General features: G+C 29.6%; 1 protein-coding gene across 8 annotated transcripts in view; it reads right to left on the bottom strand.

Annotated features, from left to right (window-relative positions):
- Window positions 1-1,801: 1,801 nt before the first annotated feature.
- Window positions 1,802-17,695, bottom strand: part of LOC134725733 (collagen alpha-1(XIII) chain-like) — a 70,310-nt gene continuing 54,416 nt past the window's right edge. For 6 of the 8 annotated variants that reach the window (XM_063589772.1, XM_063589779.1, XM_063589775.1 and 3 more), the window contains 5 exons: window positions 16,251-16,328; window positions 15,393-15,446; window positions 15,109-15,186; window positions 12,990-13,054; window positions 1,802-2,140 (listed from right to left, as the gene is read on the bottom strand). In XM_063589772.1, the coding sequence (XP_063445842.1) occupies window positions 13,001-13,054; window positions 15,109-15,186; window positions 15,393-15,446; window positions 16,251-16,328 (264 nt within the window). In that variant the 3' untranslated portion in view covers window positions 1,802-2,140; window positions 12,990-13,000. The remainder of the gene's footprint in view (window positions 2,141-12,989; window positions 13,055-15,108; window positions 15,187-15,392; window positions 15,447-16,250; window positions 16,329-17,695) is intronic. The other 2 variants (XM_063589778.1, XM_063589780.1) reach the window with 2 other exon arrangements.

Genomic DNA, 17,695 nt, shown 5'->3' with positions numbered 1-17,695 from the left:
TATATATATATATATATAACTGAATGCACATTTTCACATACCAAAAAAATATAATAAATAAAAAAATGTTATCATACACTTACTTTTATCTTATCACTAAAATTTAATGAAAGATGCATTATTTATAATAAATTTTTGAAGTTGTTTCCGTCATATTTTTAATGTCTTTTAATTCATACTTTTAAAATTATCCTGTTGTTTAAATATCATTTTGGGAAGATTTTGGACACTAAGCAATTTCTTCATATTGAACAAAAATTTAAAAAAAATAAGAGTTTAATATACAAAACAATATACCTACTTTACTTGCAGTTTACAAATTTTACAAATTTTTGTTTTCTGTTCATAATATGTACTAAATAATTGTGACAAACTGAACTAAAATTTGCATTCTTATAAATGAAAATGTAGCTGAAACCATATAAAGAACCATATAATAGTTTGAAGGCCAAGCAGGAAAATTTCCATGTATTTTTTTTTAGACCAAATAAAACTGTGTATCCAATGATACTTATCAAGTGTTGTTGATACCAAACAAGGACAATATTCCTAATAACCATACTGCTATTTGATACAACATTACATATTTATTTACAACATACAACATCATTCATGCAGAAAATCTGAATACATAAAACTAATGACAGGTTTATTGGTTTGTGATACACAAAGTTATGGTCCTATAAACTGTATAATTTGTTGTCTAGAGTGGGTGTGTAGTACACATTAATGAGATATATCTGTTTTAGCCTTTTGGCCCTGCTGTCCCTTTTCAAATGAAAGACAATTCCATACAATATAATATGGGAAAGACAGAAGAACTGAATTCACAACAGAAAAATGAAATTAATTGAGCAAAAGACAAAATAACTGTTTGTAGAATCATTAATTTCCGATCATATGAAGTTCAAATTTGCTGCCTTTACATTTCATTCTTTGTTTTATTATTTATTCCTGATCCCCTGAAGGTCTGCATGTTTTATATTCTTTTATACATTTGTTGAAGGAAATAAAAGTTGTGTAAGTGTCTGAGGGACATGACATAAACAGGGACAAATATCTTTTACATCAGATATTAATGAAATCTTTAAGAGATAGTGTGTAAATTAATCAATTTTAGTTTATCCTGTCAAAACAGCTTTCTTGTTTTAAGAAAAAAAGACTATCTGAAATTTCATTTCTTACAATCATATTTATCAAAATATTGAAACCATTTTGATAGTTTTATTCTAAAAGGTTTTGGTGGTAGAAATATACATGACCATTCACGTTCACAAGTCACGAGTGAAAACTAACTATAACCATTGTCTACATGTAGTTAATAAAGGTGTCAATGTATAAAAGATATAATATTATCGAGGACCACCCCCAAAGTTGTCATGATATTTAACTAGTAAATTAATCTGATATATCCTTGGTCCAGGTCTGACTTTTATTGTGTTGTAAAAGTCGTCTCAATGATGTCAAATTTCTTCTGATGTTGGTGTACAGAACACTCAAAAGGCCTGACACACATCTGGTCTTGTTTTTTCAGTAATACCAAAAGGAAGTATTATATAAATCCAATGAAATGCATCAATTTCTTAACATTGAAATCTTAAAACTGGTTTCTTGTTTCAGTTTAACAATTAGCATCAAATATAGAGGCAAGAGAAGAAAACAGTAACTTAATCCTGAGCCTACTTTTACACATTGTATAATAGTAGTCTCTTATATCTATCAGCTTAAACTAACTCATTTGGATTTTACAGGAAATAAAGTTTATCAATTTGAAAATTTTATCCAGTGTTTTATTTCATGGTACTTAACAAAGACTAAATATGCTCCGTTCATGAGATGTTAATTTTAAAATTGTGTAATTATCGAATCATTAGAACTATGGCTGTCTTTTATTTGTAACTAAAGCTTCACAAATGTTTTCATGAGTTTTCATGGATTTCAGACTTTACAAAAGGCACTTCAAACAATAACAGAAAATGACAAAATACCTTTAACAATTGTCTTATATGTATGTCAAGTTTGGTGACTGATGAATTCTAATGTCAATAAACACAATGATATTAAGATTAACAATTATATGATTATAAAATGATTATATTTCTCTTTGGTTAATATTTCTGGTCAATATCTCTTCAGTTCACTGAAATAGAAAGATTAAAATTATTACACACAAGATTCATCACTTTTTCCTAAAACTTTTTTAAAGATTTTTTTCTGTTTGAAATGATCATTGTATCTTCACAGTACAACACCATTTTGTGCTGCAAATAACTAGTTTGTCCTTAAATTGGCAAAAAAAAAATAATATATAGATTACCAGTATATGTTTTAAAAAATAGGGAATAAATAAAAATAAAATTAGATTTTTAATATGGTTGAGTGAACTTTAGTACATAAGATTATTCAACAGTATAATACATATTACATTTAATCAGATAAATCCTTAGGGTTTGTTCAAGGTATTTATTCACTGATGACAGTATGCAGTTTATTTAAGGTCTATGATAAATAGTGAATATATGTTGTAGTCCATCACTCATGAAAGTTTATTGACCTAAAATTGTCTAGTTTTAGGACCTTTTGGCAGCTTGATGACCTACAGATGTCCCTTTTTAAGACTTTTCATTTTATTAGTGACTAAAGAACATCACTTTTTTTTTAAACTTTTTTTCAATTTTGTGACCTCCAGTTGGCAAGTTTGGGACATGTTGGTTCCAACATGAACATATTTTGTCCATTTCAAGCTGTACATACCAGTAACATTAACACAGATGTACCATTAAACTCTCAATGAAACCATGATAGCATTTTAAAATAAGATACATTGTACACTGCATATTAAAATCTGTACTGCAAAAACTTTATCCAAGTAGAATTCCTGGGTTTTATAAATCAAATGTGGACAAAACACACTTGCAGATCCAGTGAGGAGTTCTGGGGTTGGAATTGTACTTTTTACTAACTGTTGGTTTTAAAAGACCTTGATTGGCTGGTACACAATCAGACTGTCCCCCTTTCTGTTTGACAACTAATGCTTTTGTATGGGGACATATGTTAGGACCCCCCTTTTAAAAAAGTGGCTGAAACAGCGCATCTTTATCACTAACTGAAAACGACTTTGTTCATGAAATACAACATACATAAGCAAAATGATGAAACATTGTAAGCCTAGAAGCACTACTTCTATTTTTACCATTGCTTCATTATACATGTTTTTCTATTGTCCCTGACCTTTGAAAGGTGCAGAGGCCTTTTCCCTGGTAGAATATTTGATGTATATAAATTAGAATGCTTAAACTAAGTATCAACCTAAAAAACAATTTATACATGGTATACATTCTCTTATACAATAAATCAACAGATTTTTTTATACTATTGACTTGCGTCATATATCATAACAGCTTTATTTGTTTCATCATTTCAGCTGGTTGACATATATTTAGAAAGTACAAGTATATATAGAATGACTTTATATTACTGCAAGCTGTTACAGACATAGCTTTATCATGAGACTATAATATCATCTTGTGACTATAGAACTTATGTCCTTTCTTTTGATAATTATAAAGACTGGAATGCGTAAAAGTCTTTACTATCTAAGAAAATATTTCCTATTAAGGATTGTTTAGATTTTTTTTTGATAGGAGGGGGGTGTACTTTCCCTAACTTTTGTCTTTTTAGTCCATTTTCTGGCCCATTTTTCTTATCCCTTGAGAACTTATTTTGCCATATAAGAACAGTGACCACACGTTACACAATTTTGTTACAATTTGCTCATGAATATTTCAAATCATCACATGTAATTTTAGTCCAAAATTTCCATGCCCCAAAAATTTTCCGTTGTTTATCTCTTTTTACATTAAAGAGGAGACTAAACCCTCGTAAAAACAAAACATCAAAAGGTCATTGAAGTTTTTGTTCAGATAAGTATCAATATTAACTCTACATTTGTTTACCTATATTAAGAAGTGGCATTAATGATATGTGGCTATAAAAACAAGCCTGGAGGACAAGCTGGGTAATAATGGTCAACAAACAGTCCCCATGTAAAGTTACATAACACACCTGATATCTACCTTGTAGACCTAGATCAAAGGTGTTAATCAACAGATAACATTAGAACTTTTAATTTACTCTATTTTTTACACTGTATAGTAACTGTTGTTGTATTAATACCTGGCAGAATTTTAAGGATAAAGATTAAAAACCTAAATATGCTTATTTTTTCAGTAAAATGTGATGCAAATCATGTAAAACTATCGTCTGATTTAAAACTAAGCATAGGTTTGTTTATAGTCACAGCATCATACATGCTTTTTGTCACATACAAACTACTAAAAAGTTCATTCAGTGTGTTTACTATGAAAGGAATGACTAATGCTTAGTATAAATCTATAAAGTTATTGCAAAATACAAATATTACGTCAACTTGACTGTTTTGCTTTATAAAGGATTTTTTATCTAGAATTGGTGAAATAATTTCTAGTTGATTCTTAGTTTTGCTCTTTTTAACACCAAAAAGAAGCTAAAAAAAGGATTCTATTCTAAAATCTAAAACACTGTGCCAGCAATTAATTGGAATTTCTTTTTTCTTCTTTCTTTTTTTTAACTTTTAGAAGCATTTGATAAGTTATCAATAAAGAACTTATTTATATATTTTGGATCAAATTAGACAATGTAGTATCAATTTGTCTTTCTTGTCAACTAAATGCTCTTAAAATTGCTGAGATCAGTAAAATTGTCTGATTTAAATGTAAGTCAGAGACATTGGGATCACTATCTAAATATGAGGCATTCACCGTATTATGATAAACAGCTTACTAAATTTGGTCAATAACCGAACGAGGACTGTCATTATCTAACCTTGGTAAATAAAAGTACTTTGTCAAAAAGTTCACCTCGACTTCAAACTACTCTGACAAGTGGTGAAGGATTCTGTCCATTTTTCTAATATTGACATATTTTTTAAAACAATATTATTCTAGTTTTGTATGCTTTGTTTTTTTATACTCTAGAGTCCAGACAGGTGTCTTTAAAACTAGACAGGTGTCAAAATCAAAATTATCTAGTCTAGAATACTTAATGTTTCCAAGGCATTCAACACTGACAGTGTTCAGAAGAAAAATCTGACAATTACATCAAATTCTTAAATAAATAGAAATGTGAATTATCAAACAGTATTTATCAAAGATTCGATCAGCAATTTTTTTTCTCATAATTTGGAGACACCCTTGATAACAATGAAATTGTGGATATAAAGCTATATGCATGCAATATCAGTATTAAAGAATTTTAAAAAGTTTGTCAGAGACAGTTAACTTTTTACTCTTTTTGTGAGATTTCTTTTCTTCCTAGCATTATTTGGAAATCATGATCTCGACTCTCCTATACCAAGCTCTTCATATTGAAAGTCTGTTGAAGTCATTTACTGAGAAGACTTATTTCAAAGAAAATGTATTAAGGTTAACTTTAACAAATGATTATTACCAATGTGTCCTATAGTTTAAAAAAGACCTTCAACCCTTTTTGGTTACTGATCGTTACTGTGGTGGATACTCTTGACAATACATGTTTATTCTTTCAAGTACACTGTCATTGACTTTAATAGATTATTGCTACACATGCAAATTGCAAAAATTACAAAAATATGTTGGCACAAATATTAAAAGTTAACTGGTCAAATTTTAAGATGACCTTGAAGTGTCTGCAAGGAGGATTGTCAGTAGAAGTTCACCATTCTACCAGTATCACATGACCAGTATGCCTCAGATGTATCACACGACCAGTATGCCTCAGAAGTGGCATATCAGATTTTCCAGCAAGGGGATAGAAATGAGAATGGAAACAGGGAATGTGTCAAAGAGACCACAACTGAACCATTAGGCAGAAAACAGCATATATTTGAATTTTTAAATACAATTTCTTGGTACTAGCGATAAAATACAGTTATGTTACTTAATATAAATTAAAAAGTTTTAAAATTCTTAATAAAATAAAATAATACAATGTCAGAAAAAAGGCATGTAGGGCATTTTCAGCAATGACCTTACTACTTAATTTATTGCCAAATTGATATGACATGCCCTATCTTAACCTTCTAAAGTCTAAACAATGTCAATTAATATGGAGAAACAACTTAAGGTTTGAAGATCTGCATTGGAAACCTCCGAAACCACTAGTCAGACCCCCAACTTGAACACTTGTAGTCAGTCATCCGTCTCTCATTAAATCTTACAGTGGAACAACAAATTATACAGGTCAAAAGGTTCATTCTGAATAAAAGCACTTAATTTAATCCCTATGATGGAAAAAAAAAACCTCACTAAATACAAACCTTTGCATCAAATGTTAACTCAAAGTGTATAATCTTCAGATAATGAATCTATAACATTAAATATCAGTTGATGTACATCTTCTTTAGAAATACATTTAGAAATTATGGTATGTTAAGAGAATTACGCTTGATTTATGCATTGTCTATTGAAAATTGTAAATTTATACATTCCTGCAAATATTAAAATGTTCACAGCAAATTGATGACAAATCACATGCTTCTATCTTTAAAATAAAATGGCCAGTTACACTATCAATGTATGCAGCTTAAAAACACCTTTTTAACTTACAACCCCTGAGGTCAATCTTTCATAGGGGCAGGAATAAAAGTCAACAGATAGAAACCTTTTTAAGTTAAGTATCCCCCCCCCCAAAAAAAAATCTTTACAATTTCGAAACTTTTCTTTTGTAACTTTTCATTTGTATTTTGCTAAATGTTTCACATACAGATATATAGGTGAATTTCTACAAAAATACTGTTATTGATATAAAAATCTTTGGTTAAAACTGGGACAAATATAATAGTCCCAGGTTAAAATGAATAGAAATAAAGACTAGACAAGTTTGGCTGAAATGTGAGAAAGTTTTATTGTCTTTTTCAAGTGGGAAATTTAAATAAATAATAATGAAATGAATAAGATAAATCTCACATGTAGACAATAATTAACTGTCTATTCACATAACAGGTCTATAATTAACACTTATTTCATCCACAGAGGTATAAATCCCAAATTTAAATATCATTAGACCTACAATCATATGAACCATGACATTATGACATAATAAACTGCTGACTTGACAAAAATTAACAAATGTCAGAAGAAAAACAAATAGTATTTGACAGGTGAAATAGAAATTTATTTCTGTCATTTTTTTCTCACTCTCTGTCCATCCCTGAGAGAATTTTAACTTTTGTGACATTACATAATCCTCTTACAAGTAACCCTGCAGGAAAAAGGAAGAATGGAGAAATAAAGCTCATTTCCTTGTACTCTTTTCCTTTTGAAGTTTATATTCCTTTAATTATAAAATAATCTTTAGTGATTTTTATCCATGCATCCAATGTTGTAGTGTTTAAAAATTATTTTCTAGCTCTAAGGACACTGTTTCAATCCTGCATGCCTTTTAAAATAAACTTCAATTGTAATTTTTTTTTAACAATATCAAACATTTCTTTTAATATTATATACAAAACTGTGGATTTCTTTATTTTCGTGGGTACCCATTTTTGTGGATAAAGGTATACTTGTATATTTGTGGATAATTTCTTGGTTTTGCTGAGGTCTGCATACATGCCTATAGAAACTTTGATGTTTGTTGAACATTTGTTTTCGTGGTTAACCTGTACTCACAAAATCCATGAAAATTGATTTCCAACAAATAATAATGAATCCACAGTACATGTATAAGGAAAATTTTGGGGTTCCAATTTTAATTTATTAGAGTGTTTTTTTTTCAGCAATCAATTGCAAACATGCTTTTATATTTTATAAGTATAATTTAAAATAGAATATTTTATTTTCCCAAATCACAGGTCATAATAAATCAGGTGAAGTAATTGAGTCATTAATCAGACATTACAATATAATATAAATATCACCATACTGGTAAGTGTACATATATTGTATGGTATTATTTTTCCTTTCAATGCATATTTTGGTGTTCTACATAAGAGATACAATATAATTGTTGATTTTTTCTTGCAGGTTAATCCACTGTCTGTCAGATTACACCGAGATCCAGGGTTGAGCTTTTATTGAACTAGTTTAATCCATGTCAATGTTTATGTGCCTGTTTAAAGTCAGGAATCTTATCTAAATTTCTTGCTGGAACATTTTGTTTCTTTGTTTATCAAAAATAAAGTTTGGGCATACTGTGGATTCATTTATTTTTGTGGGTATCAATTTTCATGGATTGCTGTAAACTTTCATATTCGTGGATATTTGATTTTGTTAATCTTATTTGTTGAACATTTGAATTTGTGGTTCACTTGTATCAACGAAACCCACAAAAATTGGTATCCAACGAATAATAATGAATCCACAATATGTAGGAGGCGTAAAGGGTGACCTTTATATGTCAACATTGTTTAAATTGTGTTTTTGGGTTGCCGTCTCATAGCTGTTTACTTCCATCTTTCTCTTAAATAAGCACAGCATATACACTTAAACTAGTACCAAGGAAATTAGTCATATAATTTGTTTCTATCAAAGACATTTATATTAGCATGTTATTAAACTGACATTCAGAAATCAATTATTCATGAATAAGTTGATGTCCCATAAACTATAGGTATATGAACTGTGATATGGCAATCAAAAGATAAAAGTCCACAAATACATGTCCCTGACAAAAACCTTTATCAATAAAAAATTTATCTGGCCTTGAACAATCAAACATTATATGAATTTAAGCTTAAGTAAATATACAATTATCAAAGACAAACTTGTGATAAGGTCTGTATACACCTGTCAGATAAAGCTATACTAAAAATAAAATAATGTTTTACAATGTGAAACTGTCATCTGTTACTTTTTCAGCTAGTTAATTTACAAACAGTCCAGGTATAATTTCTAATTTGATTAAAGATGGTGTTATTTCTTTTACCAGTACATTTTTTTCTGTACAACAAGACTTAAACTTATATCTGGCTGTCCTGTGGAATATAAAATCAGAAAATCTCTTCCATTGCACCAAACTTTTAAAAAATAAATTTATTTCCTACTGCAAGAGGACTTCTAGTCCTCGGAATTAAATCAGCTCAGGAGTCATTGCTTTGACCATGCCATGCTTTATAAAGTTATAATTATATTTTGTTAATTAATTTTGATTCTATGGTTCTGACCCTCAGCTGAAGTTGAAATTTGTTGATTTAGCTATTCACCCTAGGTCCTTTCTTGCTCTACAGGTCCTCAAGTAAACAAAAATTCATACTTCTTTATTGATTTATAATTTTGGGTTTTAGCATTCCAGGGAAAAGATAAATCCAGAAAGAACAAAATTTATAATAGATATTAAGTGCAGCTTAAAATATAAAAAAGATGTGGTATGATTGCCAATGAGACAACTCTCCACAAGAGACCAAATTGACACAGAAATTAACAACTACAGGTCACCATACAGCCTTCAACAATGAGAAAAGCCTGTACCTGCTTAGTTTTAAAAACTCTATCCATTTTTTTCGTATAAATAAGTGATTTTCAATTTGTTCCATTAACTCCTACATCATTTTACAATATCAGTTATACATTTATTTTAATATGCTCCTACTTAATTCAATATGTGTAAGTCCCGTGTTTCAGTTTTCGACTATAACAATTTCACAACAAAACATTAAAACTAGTTTACTGCCAAACTGATATGGACTGCACTGAAAAAAGGGTCAAGATCAGATAAATCTGTATTTTTACTGATAATAGGACTTTTGCAGTCAATATTTAGGTGCAGTTGCATAAAATATAGATTGTGGAAAATATGGTCTATTATCTGCAATTTGATGTTGTAACCTACTTGCCAAGTTGGACAACCAGTGGTGGATCCAGAACTTTTTGTATTGGGGGTCCGCTGACTGACCTAATGGGGGCCCCTTCCAGTCACACTTCAGTGATTCCCTATATAAGCAACCAAATTTTTCCCATGAAAAGGGGGAGGGGTGGGCCCCCTGGATGGGCCTATGACAACTAAACATGAAGCTCAACTAGAAATTAAGAGGAAAGTAGTTGGTGATTAGCTATGGGACAATATGTTCAATGTGATGCTATTCCATGGTTTAAGCTCCACCCCATTTTCTGAAAGATATTATCCTTGATTTCAACTACTAGTACTTAGGAAAGATTATAAGCACCTTTTTGATAGGTGTTCATAATCTTACAAAAAGCAATAAAACTATTGAAAAACAAAATACATCCCAAGAAACATGCAATTTTTTCAAGTCCAATTTCAATTTCCTTTTTCAAATTTAAGCTTTAAGTTTGGAAGTTTCTTATTTCAGTTCTGAAAACAAATGAAAGTGTATATGGATTCTGTAGTAACTTTCTGAAAATTTAATTACAACTTCTTTAAGTAAAACTAAAATTGTTTTGTATAAAAAATTCAAAAATAACTTGATTTCACTTTAGATTTTGGTTGTGATTAAAGATAATTGTATCTTCCTTATAGATGATAACAAGAATTTGTCCATAGTACACATATGCCCCACTCACACTATATTTTTTTTTGTTCAGTGGAACGTGAAATTGGGGGAAAATCTCCTATTTGGCATTAAAATTAGAAAGATAATATGGTAGGGAACATGTGTACTAAGTTTCCAAGTTGTTCGGACTTCAACTTCATCAGAAACTACCTTGACCAAAAACTTTAACCTGAAGCGAGACAGACGTATGAACAAATGAATAAAGCGAGAACAAATATGTAACTTTATATTTGATAATGTAGCAGCCTTGGAAATAAAACTTTTAAATCTTATGTCTTATGCTTTAAGAAATATATGTATCTTAAACAATTTATGATGTTCATGTTTCATAGTCCACCAAGATCAATTTATTGTTGTTTTTTCCCCTATAATCTGAACTATACTGATACATTTCTCAAGGTTTTGGTTAATGATGATACCCTTTTCAAGGTTTTGCACTGTACTGATATCTTTCTCAAGGTTTTGGACTATACTAATATCTTTCTCAGGGTTTTGAACTATACTAATATCTTTCTCAGGGTTTGGGTTTATACTAATACCTTTTTCAAGGTTTTTGACTTTAATGATATTTTTTTCAAGGTTTTGGATTAATCTGATTTTTGGACTATGCTAATTTTTTTTCAAGGTTTTGCACTATACTTAAATCTTTCACAAGACTTTAGTTTAATATACTAATACCTTTTTCAATATATTGGACTATAGAAATTTTTGGACTATAATAATTTCGGTTTTACTGGTTTTGGACTACTGTGGATTCATTTATTTTTGTTGGTACCAATTTTCATGGAATGGGGAAAACTAGCACTTTCATGGATATTTGATTTTGTGGTTTTTTTTTAAATGCATTTAATCAAACAGCAAATTTGTAATTCATTGAACATTTAAATTCATGGTTTCCATGTATCCACAAAATCCATGATAATTGGTATCCAACAAATAATAATGAATCAGCAGCATACTTGTATCTTTTTCAAGGTTTTGGTTTATACTAATACTTTTTTCAAGGTTTGGACTTTAATGATATCTTTCTCAAGGTTTTGGACTATACTAATATCTTTTTCTTCAAGTTTATGGTTTATACTACAGTGTAATCTGTAACCATGTTACACACCAGAAAAAAATGTCGGATTAAGCAGGGTGTCAGAATACTCATTTTTTTAAGGTTTTGGCTTATACTAATACCTTTTTAGGTTTTGGCTTATACTAATACCATTTTTTAGGTTTTGGCTTATACTAATAAGATTTATTCCTATGAAGAATAAACCCAGTTATCGGAGGAATGTGGGCTTAAGTTTTGGGAGTTGTCCCGCTTTGTACATGTTATGGAATTAATATATTTTAAGTGACGTTGATTATTTTATCCTTGATAACAGTGACGTCATTCATTGTTCAAGGTTATGGTTTATACTAATACCTCTTTCAAGGTTATGGTTTATACTAATACCTTTTTCAACGCTATGGTTTATTCTTATATCTCTTTCAAGGTTATGGTTTATACTAATACCTTTTTCAAGGCTATGGTTTATACTAATACCTCTTTCAAGGTTATAGTTTATACTAATACCTCTTTCATTGTTATGGTTTATACTAATACCTTTTTCAACGCTATGGTTTATACTAATACCTCTTTCAAGGTTATGGTTTATACTAATACCTCTTTCAAGGTTATGGTTTATACTAATACCTTTTTCAACGCTATGGTTTATACTAATACCTCTTTCAAGGTTTTGGTTTATACTAATACCTCTTTCAAGGTTATGGTTTATACTAATACCTTTTTCAACGCTATGGTTTATACTAATACCTCTTTCAAGGTTATGGTGTATACTAATACCTCTTTCAAGGTTATGGTTTATACTTATACCTTTTTCAAGGCTATGGTTTGTACTGATACCTTTTTCAAGGTTATTTTTTAAACTTATACCCTTTTCAAGATTAGGGTTTATACTTATACCTTTTTCAAGGTTATGGTTTATACTAATACGTTTTTCAAGGTTATGGTTTATACTTATACCTTTTTCAAGGTTATAGTTTATACTAATACTTTTTTCATGGTTATGGTTTATACTAATACCTTTTTCAAGGTTATAGATTATACTTATACCTTTTTCAAGGTTATGGTTTATACTTATACATTTTTCAAGGTTATAATTTATACTAATACCTTTTTGGAGGTTATGGTTTATACTAATACCTTTTTCAAGGTTATGGTTTATACTGATACCTTTTTCAAGGTTATAGTTTATACTAATACCTTTTTGGAGGTTATGGTTTATACTAATAACTTTTTGGAGGTTATGGTTTATACTAATACCTTTTTGGAGGTTATGGTTTTTACTAATACCTTTTTCAAGGCTATGGTTTATACTAATACCTTTTTGGAGGTTATGGTTTAAACTAATACCTTTCTCAAGGTTATGGTTTATACTAATACCTTTTTCAAGGTTATGGTTTATACTAATACCTTTTTCAAAGTTATGGCTTATTATCACACTGTAGTTTCCCATCTTTATCAACTGGACAAGGTCCCTACAAAATACAAGCAATAGTTACATGCAGTGAAGCCATGCCTGCAGTTTACTGCAAAACCATTCAGTTATTTAATTTCAAATCCAATAAAAACAAGGCAAAACTCCATACGATCTTAATTTTGTTCAAACTGATAACTTACTTACAGATTCAATAAGTAGTTTTGAGTTCAGTTGTTGCAGTAAATGATTTATTTAGCAGCGCAGAATGAATATCAAACATAATAAACATAACAAAATTTTAACAAGGTTACAAGAACTCCACAAAATTCTTGAAAATCAGGGACATAATATAGATGTAATAAATATGAGATATGATAATAATATACCATAAACCAACTTTTTTTCATTGAATATGTTCTATGAATTTAGCCATTTCTGCCAATTTCGAGGCAATTTATATTCTCAATTTTCTATCTTTGCTTGGATATTCATATAAAAGAAGACATAATTTCATGTTATTTTCTGCTTGAGCAAAAGTGAAAATAGCTCAAGAGTATAAGTTGGGTTACAGTAATTAAAAAAAATGTTAAATACATATATTTGACCACTTTTAAGGATGCATATATTCATGCACTTATAACAGGTTTACAATTTGTTTATGTGACGTGCAGCATGTCAATAATTTGATAAAATCTCTAGTGCATTCACTATCTGAAGTTGTTTACACAAAAAATAGATTACACTGACAGAACACAGTATCAAAGTGTTCTTGATGATTATACCTGGACAACACTACTCTCAAATAAAGGTGTTGAAGGGTCATCACTCGTGATTACACTGTGATCATCAATACATCCTACATAATATTTTCTGTTATCAGGAGTTCTATGTACCCAGTCAAATTAAGTTTATAGACAAACAAAAAAATGTTTATAGACTGTAACTTCCTCCAAATTAAAGAACCTTAGTGAGCCCACTCACATACCCCACGTCCCCACATTGTCACTGGAAAAATGAAATAACTGTAAGAAAATAAATTGTGTAAGAAAAAAAAAGTGATCATAATTTCCTGTGGATATGCACATCTACATATGTCCTTATCATCTACAAAGTTTCATGAAATTATCTTGTGTGGTTTCAGAGGAGTTGCGATGACAAACTGTTGCAGAGGTATATTAAGGCAAATAAGTTTAAAGGGGTGCAACTCCTAGAAAAAAAAAATGAATTATAATTTCCTGTTGATATGCACATCTACGTAGTATGTCCTAATCATCTACAAAGTTTCATGAAATTTTGTTGAGGGGTTTCAGAGGAGTTGCCATGACAAACTGTTGTAGAAGTATATTGGGGCAAATAAGTTGAAAAGGGTGTAACTCCTAGAAAAAAGATTGAATCAAATTTCCTGTCCATATGCAATCTACATAGTATGCCCTTATTATCTAAAAAGGTTTCATGGAATTCTGTTGTGTGGAGTTGCAATGACTAGAAACAGGACTGACGGACAGACAGATGTACTGGTCAAAAACATTATACCCTACACAACTTCGTTGGGGTATTATAAAATCAACTGAAAAGACAGTTTACCAATAATAAGAATAACTTGTAGATATGGGAAAACATCTAGAGTTGCAGTCATTGTGCTAATACAGATATAGATTCAGTGACAATGTTAAAGGGTTGTAACTCACAAAAGTACTGGATTGGTACCTTTTTTTAATATAGATTACTACATTTCATGACTGGATAACTAAACAGTAATCAGAAAACATGAGCAAAGAAGAAACAGTACTGGAGTATCTACCAAATAAAAAATATTATCCAAAATTGTCTCCCTTTTGATTCAAGAGATATTTTTTTAAGGAAATGTCTCTAGGATATTGTACAAGTAGAGGAAAGGTAAAATGTGATAATAAGAAATATAATGGATACCTGATTAACAATTTATATGAAAGTTCTTCAAAGAGAACTAGTCAACCAGAAAAAAACAAAGCATGCCACATTAAAGTCAGTATAATGCACAGAAAGATCAATATACCACAAAACATCACAGACTCAACATCATAAACAACATGCCACTGATACAAGAACATTATGAAATGAATATCGTGCTACCTTTAATCCATATCCACAGCCAGGTAGAGGTAGACCGTTGTCTCCAACAGGACATGGGGCATCTAACCCAGGACTACCCTGTTGTTACAAATTGTGTCAGAATAAAGTTAAAAAAAAAAAAAATAATAGTCTTCATTCTTAATGAAAAAACAAAAAAATTAAATAAATAAATAGAAAGGCTAAATTAAAATATTATCGAAGCATTAGAACATATACATGTATAATTAAGTATTACTGGTAGTTGAGCATTATTTGAACTGAAAGACTGTAGAAGATAAACGTACCGAAGGTCCTCTGTCGCCGGTTGGTCCTTTCTTTCCTCTTTTTCCTCTTCTTCCCTGTTTATAAACAATATTAATACCATTAGTACCTTTTAACAAAATTTGTACTGTATGATAAAAGAAACCAAAAGAATATTTATTTGGTTCATATAATTCTACAATGTTTCCATTGATCAAAGGGAGATAATTCATTTAATTTAGATAGATTTCCATCAAATTTCAAAAATATATTTATTCAGTTTAAACTTATACTTTTGGTTTGAGGGTTATTGGATACTTCCTTAAGAGTTGCTTTTTTCAATTATATTTGTCAAATTCCCTTGGGTTTTATACTTCAAAAACTGTCCTGTGATAAATCTGTACTATTATAATTTAAAGGAAAACACTAAATTTAAGACATATGTAACCGGAGAGCATGAATTTCATTACAAAATTGCTTGTCTCCACCGTGACTCGAACCCATTATTAATGTTATAAACGAAACTGTGTCTTTAATATTATACTCACATTGACTACCAATTTTTTAAGAGTGCAATACCCATCAGCAGAAACACTGACAAGGTAATTAAGTAATAACAGGGAACAAGTCACATTTATCTTATGATTAATATAAGAATTTTGAGAAAATTACCAGCATACCTTTGAAACTATATGGTAGTAACAAAATAGAATGTAAAATAACTAACAAATAAATAAATATGCCACTTTTAGCTTAAGAAGCCAAAACAGATGGAATATGTTAGTCACATTCCTGGCTTATCACCAAAATCTTCCCTTGGAGAAGTTAAACCAAAATTATACCCTTTTTAACCTTCAACCTTTCGAATTGTAGAAATATAAACAATATCAGTAATAAGTTACCCTTTCTCCTTTGTCTCCCTTTTCACAAGAACATACACCATCAACTGTTGCCATGGGTCCGGGAGGTCCTGGTGGGCCCTATATTTAAATGGAAAATATTTAAAAATTCAACACAACTTTTCTTGATGATATCATTTGTAAATTACTATATAATTATTTTTTTAATGAAGAGTAATACAAAACTGAAAAATATTAAAATTGCTTTCAATAAAAAAAAAAAGAAAAAAAGGGTAAAAAACAATACAAAATTAAAAAGAAAAAAACAAACTTTTCAATTTTAAACCCAACCTTTTTCATCTATAGCAAATAAAATGCACAAATTCAGGAAAAAAGAAGAAAAAGAAGGCATTTTATTTAACTTAAAAACAAAAATGACTTAAAAATTTTCAATTCTAAAAGCAAACTAGTAAGTACAGAGCATCTAAGATAGTAATTCAAATAAACAATATATAACATATAATAATAATACTGATTTTAAGATATAGCCATTGTTAGTAAACTTGATATACTTTACATGAAAGTTGCAAGACATGAACAAGAAACATAATACCAAACATTTTTATACATGAAGGTACAAAAACAGTAACTCTAAAAACACTAGGAGATAAATGCTGAAATAGATAAATAAGCAATGCTTTCATCATGATATCCGCAGCAACTTTCAATTGGTTCAAACAAAAATATGTCATTCTCATGTTTTGTTTCAATAAAAATATAAAAATGCTAAATGGCAAAAAAAGAAAAGCATTCCCTTGACAACATCTGCATCGAACTTGGTGACATACTGCAATTACCATACTTATATAACAGAAGGTCTGGTAAATTTAATTATCTGGCTTTTTAAACCCCCCTCCCCATTTCACAATATACATAGAAATATTTCAAAGAGAAAAAAACAGCTGATTCTGATGAGGAATAATTATAATTCTGACTAGTAATGGAAAATTAGTTGTAAATGTACTGGCTTTTTAAGAAAGAAGGAAATATGTTAAGAACCTGTGACACAGGAATTTTATTGATGTCAAAACTAAATTTCAAATTGAATGTGATAAAACATATGCTATATACTACCAGCATGTTTTAACTAAAAGATATTGGAAGATGATGCCCTAGTTTTATCTGGAAATTTAAAATCATATTTTTTTCAAGAAGATAGGGGGCGTAACTTGTCAAGGGCAAATTTTTAAACCATTAACATCAACTTGACCTGTATTTTATGGTCCTTGTCATTATATGTATTAACTCTGACAAAAAACATTTAAAAGATTTCATTGAATAAATAAATAATACTTCAGTCAAACAGTGATTTCTTTTTTTCTCTAACAATTTTGGAAGGATGAAAAGTGGTGTGTATTATACACAACTGTGTACTATTCATGGCTAAATACTGTACTGCCTTTTCATACTTGATGGTTATAGAAAAATGCGATTTTGAAAATATGTAC

Source organism: Mytilus trossulus, chromosome 7 (genome assembly GCF_036588685.1).
Source record: "Mytilus trossulus isolate FHL-02 chromosome 7, PNRI_Mtr1.1.1.hap1, whole genome shotgun sequence".
Classification (NCBI taxonomy): Eukaryota; Metazoa; Mollusca; class Bivalvia; order Mytilida; family Mytilidae; genus Mytilus; species Mytilus trossulus.
This window is presented reverse-complemented; position numbering and strand designations above follow the sequence as displayed.